At 42.9% G+C, this 19,890-nt stretch overlaps 1 protein-coding gene across 4 annotated transcripts in view; it reads right to left on the bottom strand.

Annotated features, from left to right (window-relative positions):
- flna (filamin A, alpha (actin binding protein 280)) overlaps positions 1-19,358 on the bottom strand; it is a 56,849-nt gene extending 37,491 nt beyond the window's left edge. For all 4 annotated transcript variants that reach the window (XM_074643143.1, XM_074643146.1, XM_074643145.1 and 1 more), the window contains exons 1-2: positions 18,929-19,358; positions 9,054-9,559 (exon numbers count right to left, since the gene is read on the bottom strand). In XM_074643143.1, the coding sequence (XP_074499244.1) occupies positions 9,054-9,423 (370 nt within the window). In that variant the 5' untranslated portion in view covers positions 9,424-9,559; positions 18,929-19,358. The remainder of the gene's footprint in view (positions 1-9,053; positions 9,560-18,928) is intronic.
- Positions 19,359-19,890: the final 532 nt, after the last annotated feature.

The following is a 19,890-nucleotide window of genomic DNA, read 5'->3' as shown; positions in this document are numbered from 1 at the left end:
ATGCGTAAATTAACAGACTTAGTCATTAAACGGAACACTCAAAAGTCAGATATAGTCGTCTAGATATAAATAGCTTTTAGATGTGTTATGGATTACACGTCATTATGCCCATTAATAAGGGCGCGGCGTGTATGACTATTTCAACCTTCTTTCAGCTGCGTCCCCGTCTCCGGCGGTGTGAAACGGACTCAAGACCAAGTAAAAAAAATTAAATGTAAAAATATAATTCAAAGTGGTAAACACCCACAGTGCATTTGTTAGTTTAAACTGTGTTGCATTTAGCCTGGATTATGACTTAAATTTCTTCATATGTGTATAATATTACCGTATGATCCGCGCACTCAGCTCTGATTGGTCAGTAGGCGGTGCTTTTATACGAGTTGATCTCTTATCTGGAACATAACCTGCTCTGGAGCATAAGTTACCATGTAGATCTACCCGGGAAGAAGTGAACCACCTTCGTAGGATGGAAAACCCTGAAGTTAACCTCGCTAACGCCAAATCTTGCTTCGTAGTACAGGCCTCTGGTCTAGATAGACCTGAGGTCTCTCCCTTCCCTGTCCAGTGCTCATAGTATCCTTTTTTTTAAATTCATGTATGATGTATAACAATAGAAAAACAATAATCGCAGGACTGTCAGGAGACAGATCTATCCACCAATACATGCCCACGCTTCACTGGGCCTTTACTTTATGTATGTATTCAGGAACTAGACAGATAGATTTGATTATCGCAGACACTGTGTCCGTGTAGATGTCTACCAGTAAGTAACAAGAAATTGCGGTGCAGAAATGCTAATACTGTATGTCACTTAGAAACATTAGTTTGTCCATCAGAGTAGATTTAGTGTTAAGTGTTCATGTTATGAATTCTACTGCATTCAAAATACTATTGGCTGGTACATCATTATTGGATTTTTAAAACTCAGTCAGGCTATATTATTTATTCTAATAAAAATGTGCAAACTGTATCCTGAAATGTTACCTAAAGTAAAATACATATTGATGATTGATATTTTAAAAAAGCAACCATAATAATTACTCATTTCTTGAAGTTGGTACATTTTAATTTTAGTAGTTGAGATAAATTACATTCCATTAAGTGTTGGATTAAACTGTGGAGAGCTAACTAGCAATTGTGATGGAATTTATTTTGATGGAGCCGACCCAACCACCCATAACCATTCAATATGTCAATATAATATATATTATACTCATGCACACACACACACGGACACACAAAACAAGTCATAGCTGGAAAAGAGGGAGTGGCTGGAGTGACCAAACCCCGGTCAGACAGAACACTGAGGAAATGTCACACATTCCACACTTATCACACAGAGTATGGTACATTATTATGTTACTATAAGTACTATAAGACATGAAACCTAAGTATAACCCAAGAAGAAGAAGCAAAAACATTTGCTGTTCAACTGTGACATGAATTCAGCCTCGAACATCCAAAAAGCTGCAGAATCATTGACCTGGAGCTCTCTCTCTGTTCTTTCCTTCCTCCCTCCTTTCTAACTCCATGCAACAAGCCACACTGGAACTACTACACTTCCTCCTCTTCCTTTCTACTCCTTCCAGTCAACCTCCCTCCCTCCCTCCCTCCCTCCCCGCTCCATCTCTTCAACTCCCTCCGCTGGAAAAAGTTCCTCCTGGTTTTTTAGCCTTAAAAGGGCAGAAGCAAACTGGATCCTGGCAGCCCTCCCATTCCCTGGGCTCTGGTTACAGACGGAGGGAGGACAGCACAGGGGAGGGGAAGGGAAAGGGGGTGGAGTGCCGAGGAAGAAAAGAGGAGAAGAAAAAAAAAGGCAGGGAAAAGTGCTGTGTGGGACATTTTTAAAGGCCGCACTGACAACAGCACCCGCTGAGGATGGGCTGAGATATGTTCATTTTGAGTCGGGAGATCGGCAAAAAATGTTGAAGGGATAGTCAAAGAAAGAAAAATGAGGAAAAAACAGGAGCGGCAAGTATATAGGACAGGCTAAGACAGAGGCTAAGAGGTGAGAGGAGGACATGAGCATCCCATAAAATGATGAATGAGGGTGGGGGGTTAGTAAATACCAGGCGGCTTTGATCAACTGTTTGTTTCCTGGAAACATCTGAGAGAGTTACGATCAACCACAAGAGCAGAGTTTGGGTTTCTGAGTAATTGATAGTTCGTGGCACGGCAAAAAATGATTCAGGTCTGGAAAAGTAGATCCCCAACAGACGTGTTTCTGGCACAGGCTCCCGGCCTGGGTCTGTTTGTAGGTAAAATCTTGTAATATAATGACAGTGAAGCACAAACCTCATCATCAGAACGTTATCACATTACAGGATATGGTGTCATTGCTGTTTATATGCAAGGGGCCAATTTATTGAAATATCTCACTTAACCACTGCAGATCTTTGTGAGAAAAAGTTACAGAATATGTTGCTTTATTTCTGCTTGTTCAGTCTGAACATGAGGCATGGGGTGTTGGGGCTTGTTTCCAACTCTGATGTAATGCAATAGCCTGAATACCACTGTACTGAATGGGAATGCGCACTCTGCTAATCCTCAGTATCCACTTGACCAGTCCCCCTATCGCCTGTGCAGACAGGAAGTTATGCTAATGATAATGAGCTGGCAGGAAGTGATCCATTTTGACCTAACGGAGTGGCTACAAACTCTCCGTTATCTCACTCTCGGGGCACAACATTCCTCTCTGCCCGTCGCCCCCGTGGTCACTCTCTCGCTTTTATCTCGTTTCTGAAAACGTGAGATTACATTTGATCTTGTACGACATCCCGAACACAAGCAGGCTCTCAGTGTACGGACTATTTTGATTCCCCAATGGGTCAGTTACAGTTACAGTCATGATTGTTCATAGTTAATCGCGATTAATGGCAAATTTTAATCAAATCTGTTCAAACCTTTAAGGGAGATTCGTCAAGTATTTAATACTCTTATTAACATGGTGTGAGTGGGAAAATATGCTGATTTATGCAAATGTATGTCTTAGTAATATACTCAAATCACTACATGGCAAAATCAAGCCCAACAGCTGTCAGTGTGTCAGTGTGCTGACTTGACTATGACTTGCCCCAAACTGCATGTGATTATCATAAAGTGGGCATGTCTGTAAAGGGGAGACTCGTGGGTACCCATAGAACCCATTTTCATTCACATATCTGGAGGTCAGAGGTCAAGGGACCCCTTTGAAAAAGGCCATGACAATTTTTGGAGCATTATTTAGCCTCCTTCACGTCAAGCAAGTATGACATGGTTGGTACCGATAGATTGGATAGTTTCATATGAAGCCAGTATCTTAACTCTAGCTTTAAAACGCTACGCTGAGCCCGCTTCAACATTCGAAAGATCAAATAGCGGCCGGGCCTGACAAATTTTTTTTTAGAGGTTAATTAAAAATTTTAAAAGTTGTGTTAATGCGTTTAAGAAATTTCAACCAATTGCTCTTTTTTAATTTTGATCTCCTTCTTGCCTCTCAAAAATATAGAGGAGCAACCTCCTCTGCCTCAGCCTCCACTGATATTTTGATATACTGTATATATAAAACATTATAATAACCTGGATTGCTGTACAGCAATATTTAAAGGCAGGGTTGACGATGTTATCCAGTATACACTCTTTGTTATATTGGTTGAAATGGTCTTTACACCCCGACAGCGATCCATTACTGATGAGCTCTGAAAAAGGACTGGAAAATGCTTTCATCTGTAGCTGCTGTAATCCTGTAAAAACATCTACCAATCACTGCCTCGTGGTCCGCCTGGAAAGAACCAATCAGATGCCTCCCTGCTTGTACTCTACCCTTGGCTTGCACCAGCCTGAACTCAAAGCACGTCGCCGCCGCACATTTACTGGAGAATGGAAGAGAAAACTTTAGATGGAGCTCCTGGAGCGATGCTACTTTCAAATTATGCTAGCTTTCCAACATCGTCGACCCTATCTTTAATTTACAAGGTTTCTGTGTCAATGTGATGTCCGGTATTTCATTCCTTCATCATGACATAGATTGTGCTGAACAAGCAAAGCAGTGAAGTGTGTATGGAGTTGGGATTTGCCTTAGACGCTGATGTTTAAGGCACTTTCAGACAGAGAGTAGTTGCTTTCGTGGTCGCCACCCAGCAGTTTTGGCGTTCCGTATTTTAAACCGGTGGCAGCAGGCTACCGGCTACCTCCGCTGCTGCTATAAAGCTAAATAGAACTAAATAGAGTCGTAGCCGCGAGCAGAGCGGAGCGCGCAACCCAGCGGTGAGCGCAGCGCAAACCGCGTTCCTTGTGAAAGGCCCATTTGGCTTGAGGATTGGATTTTTTCAATGCCGTCATAAATACAAACCCGCTCCGCTTTCTATGGCGACTGGTGTTTTGGGTTTCGTTTTCTTCAAACTACATAAGCAGTTTATGCACAAGATTGAATTCAACTGCCAGTCTGCCACCTCCACCACCGGCACATCCTCTCCGTTCAGCCCACTGATGTGTCGATAACGTCAGAGATGAGACAGAGGGAGTACGATGTTATAGCTGTGAACGCAGCGGTCCAGTGTGTGTACAGTCTAGGTTATTTGTTGGTGAATTAATGCTACACATTTACCGTGCCTTGCTTGATTAAATTGAAGGGGGTTAGCCTCGAAGTTAGTCACAACATCGGCTCAGGCTCTTAGGTGGATCAGCTTATTCTCATTTTAGTGACAAGCTGCTCCTCTGAGTCAAATATTGTCATATATCATACCTCGGTGAAATGTCAGGAAGGAATGAAGGTATGAAAAAACAGATACCGCCCAAAAGCCTACTCACAGTTTACTGAAATTGGTACTTCAAGGATGTGTTTGCTTGCTTAGGAATTCAATTTTTCAATTGTAAGAGAAGATTATATTATCTCCTCTCTTCTGCTATAAGCATGTATATCTCATTCTTTCATCAGTAATCTTAGAACACACTTGATTATGATTTAAACGACGTAACAGGAGGAGACAGCCTGGTTGTTGCCACACAGGGGTCTGTCTCAACCTGCATGTCTCTGCTCCCAGGCAAAAGACAGGGTGCACAGTTACACCACAGCTCTGTGTATTTCACATCCTGCCTGTGTGTGGATGTACAGTATGACGGGAAGAGTTGGGCACAATCGCTGCCGTCCTACTGTTTCGACAAAACACCACAGAGGCTCAGTCAAGTACAGATAAAGTGTTTTTTGTTTTTTTTTAAAGCGAGGACGGGCTGCTGCTGACAAGAAGCTGTCAAAGAATGAACATATCATTATCATTATTAATCATTATCTTGTCCAAACGTCAGTGTAATGAGCACAGTAGAATATGCACATTTAGCTGTCTCTACACATGCACAACTATAATTACAACAAACTACATGCAAATCACACGGAGAGTGACGTTATGAACATAATGGAGAGCCTCAGCTTGACCAGTGCTACCATCGGTGTCTCTCCCCTCATTCACTCCACTGCCAACTACAGTACATGATGGTGGCCCTGTCACTCTTCCTGGCCGACTAAATGCAAGTTCTCCCCTGGATTTATCAGCAATCATGAGTCTGCTGCCGGTGCCAGATCATGTGGGGTTTTGTTAAAACTGCAGAGAGAGATTACTGATTGAGTTGAGACCTCATAACAGTGAATGCTAGGAGTGTATACTGCAGGGTACAGCTGAATTTGTTAACTGTTGAGACTCTATAACGTCTCACAGCCTGCTAAAAGATCTGTGGATCCATTTCAAGTATTAACCCTCATCTCAATGATGCTAATGGCATTAATGTAACAGAATATTGATTCATATTTGATCAGCGAGGCTTAGTTTGACCGTTTGATCGGAGTTTGCGAGTAATTGACAGCCGGCTCTCATAGATGGCAGCCGGACGGCAGATCCCAGATCAGCTCTTACTGCTTGTTTTCCTCCGGTCTGTGAAATCTTGCAGATGCCGTTAAAAGCACCGGAGGACAAAGAGGCACATGATTTTTTTTCAGGTTACCTGTTTCCTGCACTACTGTCACGGTATAGCGACCGTTTTAATCATATTTGCTCCAATCTCGCCTACTTCAATTTTAAAGCTCGTTGAGCAGCAACCTCCGGGTCTGAAAAGTGAAGCCAATGCTGAAGTGCCTTATAGTTGCAATCTTACTAATAGCCAGCAGGGGGCGACGACTCTGGTTGCAAAAAGAAGATTGTATAGAGGTCTATGAGAAAATGATACTACAAACAATCAGAAAATATCTCTCTTCAGTCAGTCTCTAGCTGACTCTACCACCGCTGCTCTCTCTCTCTCTCTCCCTCGTCTTATCCAGTGTTCAGTTGTACTTAGCTCCACCCTCTCGTGGTTCCAAAAAAACAAGATGTCGACGGCCAAAATACGGAACCCAAGGCTTCAAAACCATACTACACAAACTAATGGGTGACGTCACGGTGACTTCGACCATTTCTTATATACAATCTATGAGCAGACCACAGATACTGATAAACATGAGTTGGGCAAGTGTAGGGTTATGTGGCAATCCTGTTACAGTAACTTTGTAGTCCAGTTGGGCTGAAACAATTAGTTTGTTAATTGACTGGTTAATCAAGAGAAAATTAATTGCCTACTATTTTGATGTTCAATTAATCAGTTAAAAAAAAGAGTTAGCCAACGGTAAGGGGTCTATTTCTTGGGCGGGGGGGCAGTACCTTTCCAGGAAGTCACTGAGCCTGGCATATTACTGCTCGAGAAACCACAACTTGTTGTTTTTTACACTTGGGGGTTTTATATGGATTAAACAAATGGTAACATGGAACATGGTAATTAGTGAGCTTTAGAGTGATTTCTTTTTAACCTTTGGGTCAGATCCAGGCTGGATGATTCCCCCTTCTTCTTGTCTTTATGCTAAGCTAATCAGCTGCTGGCTCCAGCTTCATAGTAACCCTACATACATGAGAGCGGTAGACTATTGATTTTCTCATCAAACTCTCAGCAAGAAAGGGAATAAGCATGTTTCCCAAAATGTTTAACTTTTGCTTTATAAGTTATTTATTGAGCACAAACACCAAAGATTTGCTGGTTCCAGCTTCTCAAATCCGTTCTTTATCATGCAAACTGAATAACTTTGGGGTTTTGGACCGTTGAAGATGTCACCTCAGGCTCTGGGAATTTTTGACTGGCTACTTTTTTACTCTTTCCAGACATTTTAGAGTATAAATGACTAATCCATTATTCATATATGATTGCACCCCTAGTCCAGTTCCACGCTCCACCACTGTGGCCTTGGTTGATTTTTGGGTGGAGAGAAGGACTGGCTCGTCTTAAGTAACTCTTGATGACAGTGTTACACTAGCGGGTACTGTTGCGTATCAGTACGAGTCCATTTTTAGCAAGCAAGCAAAAGATAAGTGAAAAGAGAAATGAAAGAGGTGTGGACATCGAGATCAAAAAAAGGGCAGGAAAGTCTAAAAGAGAACTGGTGAAAGAAAGCAGAAAGGCCGAAGACAGAGGGAGGGACCCTGAATGTGCATCAATGCTGAGCAGCGATGGCATTTGGCAATTTGTGGTAAGGGTTGCTGGCTGGGTGTGCCCATTTTCTGCAATGAAAAGGAGGAAGTAAAACAGGAGAGCGGGCTCCTCGTCCGATTCAATGACTCAGGAGGAGCAGCTAGGCTGAGGGTGAGTCAGCTGGAGGAACAGACGGACAGACAGAGCAGCTGAGTAGGATGGCTCATCTGTGCCTGGTACTGCGCCCTGAATAGTATTTACTTTAATAAACACAATCTCCACTCATGTGATCTGTCGACAGCAGCTCCACCTCTTCCCTGTCTGCTCAGATAAAGTTTTAGGGCCACTATTGTATTTGACATGAGGTTGGTTCAAACAGTGCCATCACAACACCTGTTGGCTGCAGCAGAAAGTACCAACATGCGTGTGGTGGAAACCGTGTAGTGAGCCAGACATTTACTCATGTCTGATTCACACCACAAACCTCTTCCTTTCTTTCCTTCCAACCACAGACGATCTGTTGATAAAGGTGTTTTCTCAGAGAGAGAAGACTTGTTGTCTGTCTTTACTTCAGGTGTGGAGAGGGTGAAACATCTGATAGTCTCTCCTATGCAATCTCAATATGAATTGAACTGACAGTGAGGTATTCTGTATGGGGAGAGATGAAGGCTGTATTCTCCTAGTTTTGTATGTAAAAAAAATACTTTAATTCACTTAAAGTAACTGCAAAATCACCAGTGTTGTGAGCAGGTATAAGGAGCTGCATGTTAGGCAAAGCCCATGAAACCGCACCAAGCGTGAGCCAAGTCCTGGTCTAATGCTGTGGAGACCCAGCCACAGCCCACTGCACGACATGGGCACAGACAATAGCCCTGTGTGTGTGTGTGTCTCTCTCTCTCTCGCTCTCTCTCTCTGTGTGTGTGTGTGTGTGTGCAGGATCAGCTCTCCTATCCTACTAGGCCCGAATAACATCCTGGGCCCACAAGGTTTGGCTCGGACCGGCCCAGCCCAGCTCAGCTCAGCTCAGCTCAGGCAGCAGGGGAACCCAGAAAGCCTGGCTGGGGCCCCCTCTCTCTGCACAGTCAGACCTCCCTCCTCCTCCTCAAAACAAGCCACCTCAAATCTGGACAGCCCCAGAGACAAAAGCACTAGTGCTCCCCTGGACACTGCAGGGAAACGCCTGAAAACATACTCTGTAATGTTAAGCAACACCGGCAACTCTCCTCCAGAACTTATTTAACACTTTAAAAAGTGTGTTTTCACCACTCTTTTTTACAAGCTGACACTTTTTTTTTTTTTTATACTGGGCAGCAACAACTTTATTCGACCCTACAGGCATGCATACATACATACATGCATGCACACCGTTCTTTCCATTATCATCATCTATATTTGACTTTGCATTCGAAGTTAGCTGCAGCTTAGCACCATTCGATATTCGAATTCATCAAGAAAACCAAACACACAGCATCTGCACTAACAGAGCAGAGGCCACCTGGATGAATGTGGAGATGCGTTTGAGGACCCAACCAAACCCAAACGCACATCTACTGCTACTGGCACTCATTCATTACACTCATTCTGTGACTCACCTATGGACACCAGCTTGATGTTCTCCTTGTCCAGGAACTCCAGAGCCACCGACACGTTCTCCAGCTGCATCTGGCGGAAGGTGGGCCTCTGGTTGTACTTTCTGAACATCTTCTTCTGGGACAGGACCTCCAGGAGCCCGATGAGCCGCAGCCCGTCGCCGAGGTCCGTCTGCAAGTTGCCGAGCCTCTTGTTGACGCATTTCAGGTGCTCGTTGCACCATCGCGTAAAGGTGTTCTGCTGGATCTTCTTCCACGGCGCATCCTCGGCCAGGTCCTTCTCCGTGGCGGGCATTTCTGCGTCCTTGTCCGGGGAGAGAGCGTTGGGAGCGGGCGCGGCGCTCTGGTGGAGCCGGGGGTGTGAACCACTCATTTTTATGGCCTCGGCTGTCTCTTGGTTCGCTGGCTGTTTTTCCTCTGGGTGGAGTCTGCTCAACTTTTGCCTGGCCGCTCCCTCTTTCTCTCTCTCTCTCTCTCTCTCTCTCTCACTTTCTCTCGCTCGTCTGCGTCTGAGAGAAAAGAAAAAGAAAGAAAGAACAGGGGAGAGTGACTTATAGCCTGGAGATAGATATTTTTGCAAAGAAAAGTAGGCGGAAAGCAGAAAAGGGAGTCATTTTGTATGAAACCGAGGGCACACGTGACGTGCGCGCACAAGGAGGCAGCTCCAAGGAAATGATGACACTTTCTCATGTCCAGCATTCCCAATTTAGGAAGAAACGGACTCACATTACAAGTACAAACACATTTTCCAATAAAAAAACAACAGTAAAGTTGTATTTTGGTCTGATTTAAGTCCAACTTTGCAGTCATTTGAAATAGAAATAACTGCCAGGTATAGAGATATAAATGGATTTGAGCCTACTTGCTCATGACTGACAATAAGCTAGTTAAAGTGTGTTTTAAGATTTTCTGTATTTGTCTACCAGATATTAAGGAAGCTAGGAAGAGGATTGAGGCCACATGCAAACATTTTGAGTTTATACTTTAAGCAAAGATGTTCGGTAAAAGAATGAAATAAAAGATGACGGAGGGCAGAGGGCAACTCCAAGGTCTGAAAAGTGAAGCAAACAATGCTGAAGTGCCTTAAACCTGTATTCTTTCTAATAGCCATCAGGGGGCGATTCCTCTGGTTGCAAAAAGAAGTCTGATTGTATAGAAGTCTATGAGAAAATGAGCCTACTTCTCACTTGATTTATTACCTCAGTAAACATGAGTTTATGGTCTCAATCACTTGTTTCAAGTCTCATTCAATACAGCATGATGTTCATTTAGTAAATTAGGGTCCCATTTAGAGTCAAATAGACCATAAAGCAGGGGATGATTTAGGGCGTGGCTACCTTGTGATTGACAGGTCACTAACATGGTATTGTCCGGTCTGGGCATGGATGTATTAACCCTTGTGTGGTGTTCGGGGTCTGTGGGACCCGTTTTCAATGTTTACTAAAAGAAAAATGATGTGATTCATTATTTTTTCAACCTCAGACTCATTGGCCTTGGCTCATTTTCTATGAAGAACATATAAAAGAACACATTTTTCAATGACTGCACACTGTACACCCCCCTACACAATTATATTACATATGTGATGTCCGTGTCCTCTGGACTCCCGAGTGAGATAAATGTGTGGAAATTGTAGGTGCTGTTTACAGTACCTACACTCTGTCATCCTCTGACCTGGGCCTGCTGTAAGTGTGTGTGTGTGTGTGTGTGTGTGCGCGTGTGTGTTTGTGTGTTTGTTTCTATGTGTGTGAGTTTTGTCTTTCTGTTCCTGCTGTTCCCGCATGAGGTTGTTACATTTCAAGCACCGACACCTGTCTGCTCCCACATTCCCGCACATTTTACCCTCTGTCTTGCGGGAACTAGTCTATATTTTCTCGCACTATATCCCAGCTGCCATATGCTGTCTATATTGCTTGTAATTGGGATAAAGTAAACATCTGTTAAGTATTTTTACATAGATTGTTATGGCTGTATTGATTTAAAAACCCAATAATGGTGTGGGTCCAACAGACCGGCGGACATTGGCTGAGAAACAAAAACATGAACACCACACAAGGGTTAAGAGAACTGGATACAGCGTTTGTATGAAACTGAGGGCACACGTGATGTGCGCGCACAAGGAGGCCGTTCCTCCAAGGAAATGATGACACTTTTTTCATGTCGAGCATTCCCAATTTAGGAAAAAAACAGACTCAACATTCGACCTAAATCTTAAAAAAAGTGGCAGTCATTAATGTAAGACGACAGAGGGGAAAAATACAAACACATTTTCCAATAAAAACATAACAGTAAAACTGTATTTTGGTCTCATGAAGTCCAACTTTGCAGCCATTTGGAATAAAAATATGCCCAGGTATAGAGATATAAATGGATTTTAGCCTACTTACTCATGACTGACAATAGGCTAGTTAAAGTGTGTTTTAAGATTTTCTGTATTTGTCTACTAGATAAGGAAGCTATAGGAAGAGGATTGAGGCCACATGAAAACATTTTGAGTTTATACTTTAAGCAAAGATGTTCTGTAAAAGAATGAAATAAAAGATGACGGAGGGCATAGGGCAACTCCGAGGTCTGAAAAGTGAAGCCAATGCAGAAGTGCCTTAAACCTGCATTCTTTATAACAGCCATCAGGGGGCGGCGACTCTCTGGTTGCAAAAAGAAGTCTGATTGTATTGAAAATGACCCTACTTCTCACTTGATTTATTACCTCAGTAAACATTGTAAACACGAGTTCATGGTCTCAATCGCTAGTTTCAAGTCTCATTCAATACAGCATGATGTTCATTTAGTAAATTATGGTCCCATTTAGAGTCAAATAGACCATAAAGCAGGGGATGCTTTAGGGCGTGGCTACTTTGTGATTGACAGGGCACTAACACGGCATTGTCCGGTCTGGGCATGGATGTATAAAGAGAACTTGATACCGCGTTGGAGGCAGGGCGCCGTTCGTCCCTATGAAAGTTGCTCAGTGGCGCATGAAGCCTAAATGGCTCGACTTCCGTCTGGAAAAGTACCCGGATCTTGGGCACATGGAACATGCGCAGTAGCGTTGTGCCGCTAGTCTCCTAAAGAGGTGAGGCAGTGGCGAAACCCATGTGACACAGATACAGAAAAGTGACTTTCAGTGCGCCGTCTCCTTTCTGAGCCGTCTCTGTTTAAAGTCTGTATTCTGACATTAATGTCAGAACTCGAATACATTTTTCACATGTGGCACTAATCCTCTTCCATAGAAAGCTGCATTGAAAAGACGATCAACATTACTTTCGAAAAACACGAGACTCTCCCTCATTCTCAGCTCTGATGTATCCCTGATTGTTTGGGGACAGTCCTATCCCTCTTCCTCTTTCATCCCATAATTTATCACAGTAATGCTGGTGACAGACATTAAGGAGCCATGTTCAGGGTCCCTGTGGGTATATGAGCTCATCTAATGCGTCCCAGGGGGCAGAGAAATATAGTATATTTGAAATATCCAGACTCCCCAATATGGTCAAAGAATTATGTTTGTTTGTGTCTGCAAGCAGCTTTGTTCAACTTTCCTTTTCTGTGCTGTTGCTCGTGTCTGCGAGAATGGACAGCGTGCTTCTTTGTGCATATATTTTCAGTATATGTAGCCTAAATGCCTGCCTTCATCTGTGTGTTTGTGTGACGTAACAGTGTGCGCAGCCTTATCTTTGAAGAGGTTACAGTGGTGCGGATCAGCCAGATGGGGAGTGTCTAGACACCGGCTTTAACCCACCTCCTCTGTTTGTCTTCGCTTTACATGACCAAACAGCCAGATGAGATCACACACCAAGCTATGCACTACATGACGTACTAATGACAGGTTGAGTGTTTTATAGCAGCAGGCATTTCTCAGAATGTAACAAGGGTAATGGTGGACAGGTTCATTTTCTTTCATTTTCATTAAAAGCTCTTTGCGGCTAGTTTTATCATTTGTGTTAAAAGGTTTTCCTCAGGGCATTACAGATATTTTGATTGTTTAGAGAGGCGATAAAGAGGGGATGAGATGGCATATATTAGAACCCAGATGTCTCGCACATTGTCCCACTGTCATTTCTGTTCTGTTTTCATACAACAGAAAGCCCCTGGGAAACATATGGTAGTAAAATAATTAAAGGGGCCAATTTTACACCGTCTGATCTCAGAACTCATCAGGAGCTCCAGTTCTTTCTGTTCTTTCCCTTCAGTCTCTCTCCCTTTTCTTCCCGTCTCTGTATATGTTTAATACAGCAGATTCATAAAGACCCGGGATAAACACAAATTTTTTTCGCTCAAGTTGAAACATTTTCATTGCCTCTAAAATCTGCTTTGCATTCATTTTGGCCTTCAGACAACGACATGGAACCAATCGCAGTCTTGAGATTTAAAAAATTTGACAGAAAACCTGTGTTATAAACTGGATGGCATGGAGCTGCATTATGGGAGTATTGTAGGATCCAGCATTTTTTTAAGCTTGGCTCATTCTAGGGGCTAAAAGTCAGGATATCTTGACTTCGCTGCTTTCATTTTGATCATGTCGCCCAACTTCGTTGGAGCGCCCCTTTAACATGACTTACTCATTACATTTATTTATTGTTTTTTATTAAATGTGCAATTCTCAACTCTTCTGGGAGTTACACAACAACAGTGGCTGTTCTGACAGAGGGAGAGACGTGACTGCAGCGTTTTTGACTAAACAAGGAGCTCAGTGCCAGGAGCCACAGTGTGGCCAGGAGCCATCAGGAATGCTTTGCCTTTGTGTGTGCGAGTGTTTGCATGTGTCTGGTCAAGAGAGAATCTTAAGAATTCCCCTCACCCCCATAACAACCCTGGAGCCTCCAGCCTTAATAACACCCCAAATAAAAAAAAAATATCATACACACACACATACACACACACACACACACACACACACACACACACACACACACACACACACACACACACAATCCGGCACCAGCATGCTTCTACATTTAAGACAATAGAACAATAGATTTAAATAGTTTCAAGCAATTCAGCTCTGGTCCCTGTAGGTGCGTAATTTCTATTCATTACATATACACACACAACAGTTTACATGCTTAATTAAAATAGAAAAGTTATGACGACAGTGTATGGCAGAGAAGCAGGGCAGATTAAGAGCACAGCACAGTTTATTGAAAAGGAGAAGCGAGGCACCAAAACACAGACAGCAAAAAGCTGCATGTCAATGGGTACATTGAAACAGAAATGTTTTGAGAGATCATCCATGGGTTAAAGCACAATAAAGTGCTGCCTGGAAGTAAGTGAGAGCTGAGAAAACTGGTGAGATATTCACTGTGGAGCGGCCTATTGTTTCAATGGAATTTGCCAAATAAACAAGAGACAAAACACGGGGCGGGGACAGAGAGAGCTGACCAAGACACATTAAAATGTCTCAGGAGGTGAAGAGCAAACCGATCTCTCTCTCTCTCTTGTCATCTGGCTCCCTCTAGTGAATATTTATGGTACTACATTTTCCAGTTTTGATCTTTGAATTGACTCCTCTGCTACCTCTTCTCTCCTCGCTCTTCTCATGTCTTCTTGGCACCTTTTGTTTTTCTAAATGTATTCACTTTTTGTTATTTGTCTCTCCCTCAGTCTTCTCACCTTTATCTGTAATCTGGACTCATCCTGGACAACTTTGCAACTTTCCCTGGACTAATTAAATCATTATTTAGCGTTTTATTTGCGAATCATCATTGGCACATTTTCATGTGTTTTTGTCAAATAACGGCTGATGTGTAGATGTTCATATTTGGTTCAGTTTAGAGGAGCTTCACACTGACCGATAAGGTCATTTCATTTCACAGTAGGGTTGTCTGAGTGGGCTGGTGGTTAAGGCACATATAACATCAAACGTCCCCAGTTCGATTACAGCTGGGGACCTTTGTTTGTTGCATGTCAAACTGCCAATAATAGTAATCCTCATATACATAATAATTGTAGTAATACCTATATATATATATACACAGAGAAATAAAAGTTGTTGGAGGAAAGTAACGAAGCGTATTTCCTTAAGTACTATATTGAAGTACAATTTTGTGGTACTTTACTTGAGTATAACCGTTTCGTTTACTCTTCTTTACACTTACAACATCCAGTAATGATATCCAATAATACCATATAATATAGCTCTCTGAAAGGAGTCATTATAGATAATAAATTACGTTTATTTTTGATACTTTAAATACATTTTTCAATGATAAAACATAATCTAAAGGGCTTTTAATTTGAAACGGATACAGGAAGTATGGAGTTTGTATTACAGTATACCAGCACGATGCTGTAACAAAACGTTAACAGTGCAAATGGGAGCAGATCAGAAAAGAAGGAAGCTTCATACTAAAAATGACCACATATACTTATCAAGCAGAGTGGTGTCTCTAATAGAAGCCTGCTTCAATTAAAGGCAGGTAAATAACATAAAATGGCAAAACGTTACCATCGGAAATACTGTTCATTTTGAAAGCAAAAGTTATACTTTGTGCGTCCGCGAGTATGCGAGGGATGCTAGCGTCCACATGACGTCATTTTCATCATTAGAGGGTGTATGCGTACCTCTACCTGTCCTCGCAGCCATTCCACAGCAAAAGGTAGCGTAACTATCTGCTGCACATGTGTGGAAAAAGTCCTCCAAGTGGACGGTATAAACAGACCAACTACCCGTCTGTGGTGTCCGCAGCTGTCCGTATCGGTGGATGCGTTCCACACATGCGCAGTAGATTGCTACAGTACCATTTGTAGCGTAATGGCCGCATGAACAATTCCGGACAAGTCTGCGCAGTCTCAAGAAATTGCCAGTATACATGGATGTCCTGACAGAACCTACGCGTACACCCTCTAATGACGAAATTTACGCCACGCAGACCCTCGCAGACGCGGAAAGTATAACTTTACTCACTCAGTAAGTCAGGGGGACAGACTTTGAGGTTTATAGGGCCCCTGCTTTGCTGCGGTCCTGCAAAATAAGAAAGTTTAAAAAAAAAAATCATAAGTCATGCCACTATTAGTATTAGTGTTATTAATGCTTTTGGCAGCAAAATCCACAGGTGAGCTGAATAACAGACTGAAATCCTGCACTGTTATTTCACAATTAGGTTACATGTTAGGCCTTTAGCTTACTATGAGTGCAAAAGCAGTATAAGCTTAATTTCCTGGATAGACAGACCTATAAGAAACCCAAAGGGTGGAGTAGTTAAGGACACTATAGTGTTCCTTCAATATTTCCGTCAGGTAAGAATTAAGTAATGAGAAAATAATGACAGTCTGAAAGATAAAGAGCTTATTTTAAAGATGAATGAATAATTAAGGATGCTGAGAGCATGTGGTGAATAAATATTAAAATAGACATTGTTGAGATGAATGTGGGCTTAGCAGCCGCTCCTCTATTAGTACAGTACCAGCCTGCAATGCCGACAGCTTCTCATCATCACTCACCACACCCGATCAGCCGCAAACTGAGCAGAGCAGAACTTAGCAAAGGAAGTTAGATGAGCGCTGCACGCTGCACGTCACACCACTAACCACATGACACACACACAGTGTGGCGTGGAGAGAGAGATAGAGCGAGTCAGATGCACAGATTACAGTAAAGTTATGCCATTCCCCTTAATGCCCTGTGTGTGTGTGTGTGTGTGTGTGTGTGTGTGTGTGTGTGTGTGTGTGTGTGTCTTTTGGTGGCACTTGTAAGGTGAAAGTAGGCCAAGAAGTGTCAAATAAGGACAGGCTTGGTCTACGTGTTTACATCTCACACTTTTACATCTCACACTTTCTATGCCAGCGCCTTCTTCCTTTTCTCATCGCCTCTCTATTATAAAGGTGTTGTGAAGCCAAGAAGCCGCAATGAGTCATCAAAATCTTTTGGCCGAGCCTACAGAGTCAGTAACATCCAAAGCCTACAATCTGAAAACCCCACATTTTTCTCATCTGTGTTTTAGACGAAGGGTGAACAAGAATGTTATGACCAAACAGTATGAGACCATGCCAGAGAAGGTTGGAAAGAACTTTGAGAATATAAAAGCTGCACGTTCCAGTCGTCACTAAAGAAGATGAAAAGAGAGGAGAAACATTAGAGGCCAGATTATGAGGAATGCGGAGGCAGATTTCATCACTATACTTCCACTTGAAGTTTCATTACATTTTTGGAAGATTGAAGACCTCTGATAACCTATCAATCAAAAATGTTTAGCATGGACCAAGAATGCCCTCACGCTTAATGTTCACTACAAGACCTGGACCACTCCATCAGGTTCCCTTTGCCCCTTTAGACCATAAACTGTAGGCTACCTGTTTGTGTGTGTATATAGGCTATATGTGTATATTTAGAGAGACAGAGATACACATATCTATATATTTACGTCATTGCTTCTTTTGACATTCCGACAAGCTATCTTAATATAAATGTGTTAAATAATGTATAGCACTGCGCCACATATGCTCTGCTCGCTGAAAGGAAAAACAAACATTTACACATTTAGCCTCTCGTTTGATTCATCAGAAATATGTCCTATAGTAGGCCTACAACGAGTGAAAAGATATTATAAATGGGAGGATGGGAGGGTCTAAACCAGGGGTCAGCAACCCGCGACCCCTGGAGCTGGTATGTGGCTCTTTAGCCCCTCTCTAGTTGCTCCCTGTGGCTTTGTCAAAAAAATTATAACGGTTATTTTTTTAAATTTGAATTTTCATTTATCATTGCCTCATCAAGTGATTCTTACATTGTACAATTGTAAAAAAAATATGTAGCCTACACACAGAGTAAAAAAAAAAATATTTATACTCTAAAGTTTATAGTTTAAAGTCTATACGGCCTGGCGCCTTTCCTCTAGTTTTGCCAAACTTCAACAGCTCAATAGGGTAGCTAATATTTTCCAAATCCCCCAAAAAATAAAAGTCTCGGAGGAAAATAGAGAATGTAATAGTGCGTGGACAGATTTAACAACAACAAAAAAAGTAATTGAAAGATATTTCCAAAACAAGCACACTGCATTTGCTGAAAAACCAGCAGGAGCTTCCAGGCAAATCGAGAAGTTTCTTCAATGTCCTGCCTCTCATTTGCAACGGGGTCCTCACTGCATTAATACACCCAATAGGCTGTGTTACCTCATTATAAGGCTCAAATATGTTTTGCGGCTCCAGACAGATATTTTTTTTAAATTTATTTTTCTTTTTGTTGTCAAAAATGTCTCTTTTGATAGTAAAGGTTGCTGACCCCTGCATCTGACCTCTCCTTCTCCTCCTTAGCAGTGACATCACTGTATATGTTCCAACCTGTTGAACATGGACCACATGGCCGGCCAGCGGGGGGCGCAAGCGGCCACTACTTATCCCCCCCCCCCAGTCAAACAGCTCCAGTGTTTTACCTTATTTGGTGCGGAGCCCCTAATTGTAATAACACCGCAGCAGAGATGCTCCAGTCCTCTGCTGCTGCTGCTGCTGCTGCAGTGCGCGCAGAGGAGCGCGCAGAGGCTCGTGCGTAATATCCCATAAACAAACTTCATGTGTAGGAATGAAGTGAGATGGATGGATGAGCTCCAAAGCGCTTTACATCCAGGTTTACATCATGCTCACTGACCACCCCTGGGTCAAAACTCTCATTATATATACATACATACATATATATATATATATATATTATATAGTATATATATATATATTTGTGTGTGTGTGACAGTATCAGAGCCATAAACCGACACGGTAAACCATGCGTAAAAGCTTCGTTAGAGAAGTTAGCAGTGTGTCCAACATCATCATACATGAGACAGACAACTTGAAGACACCCACAAGCTTTTAGTCCTCTGAGAGACACAATCTACCACAGTGACAGCATCACTCTCACCAACAACAACAAGTCCACAGCGGGACAAAAAACTTACATGTATATGGTGATCTTCTTCCAGTGATGTTACTGTGTGTGTGTCCGGTGGTGTCTCTCCGGTCCGGTCCTCTCAGTCAGTCAGTCAGTCAGTGCTCTCAGCAGCAGCCTCCTGCTGGTCCCGCTGGTCACAGAGAGGGTGTGTTAGTGTGTGTGTGTGTGTGCTGCTGCACCGAGGACCCGAACCTCCCCAGTCCAGTCCAGTCCAGTGGGGGGAAATGGGTGTATTATTGGTTGTGTGCTGGTGGCGTAAAGAAAAAAGAGATAGTCCCTCCGCTCTTTCGCTCTTTTCTACCTCTGTGCGTCTCCTCGGTCTCTCTCTCTCTCTGTCCTCCACCGGGACAGCCTTAATTGGTAAACGGGTAAAACAAAAGACGTGCTGGGGGGTGTGACTCTCTCTCTCTCTCTCTCTCTCTCTCTCTCTCTCTCTGCTCTGTGCCTCTTTTTCCTCCTTTTTATTTTTTTTACATGGGTGACGTCATGACCGCGCCTTCGAGATTTTAAAGGTCTGATGTGACTGGCCCATGCAGTGCACCTATATCTCTCCCATCTTCTTGTTTTTTTATCCAGTGTGTGTGTGTGTGTGTGTGTGTGTGTGAGAGAGAGAGAGAGAGAGAGAGAGAGAGAGAGAGAGAGAGACAGAGGTATAGGTCTCCACATATCGCTGCACCCTCTGTCCTCTTTCTTGTTATCTAGATGTTCCTGTTCAGACAGACTATAGTGATGAAATGTAATGTAATGTAGTGAATATGGGGAGCTGAGTTTCTCTCTGTCATACCCTGCTCTCACTCAACACGGTGGTTGTGAAGGGTGTGTGTGTGTGTGTGTGTGTGTGAGAGCGAGAGAGAGAGAGAGAGAGAGAGAGAGAGAGATGGATGGTGTGTGTGTGTGTGTGTTTGAGTGCTCTCCAGCTGAGCATTGGCTCAGGAAACAAGAATGTTCGGCCTCTGCTGTGCCCTGTAC

Source organism: Sebastes fasciatus, chromosome 8 (assembly GCF_043250625.1).
Source record: "Sebastes fasciatus isolate fSebFas1 chromosome 8, fSebFas1.pri, whole genome shotgun sequence".
Classification (NCBI taxonomy): Eukaryota; Metazoa; Chordata; class Actinopteri; order Perciformes; family Sebastidae; genus Sebastes; species Sebastes fasciatus.
The sequence above is the reverse complement of the archived record's forward strand: the minus strand, read 5'-3'. Positions and strand labels throughout refer to the sequence as shown.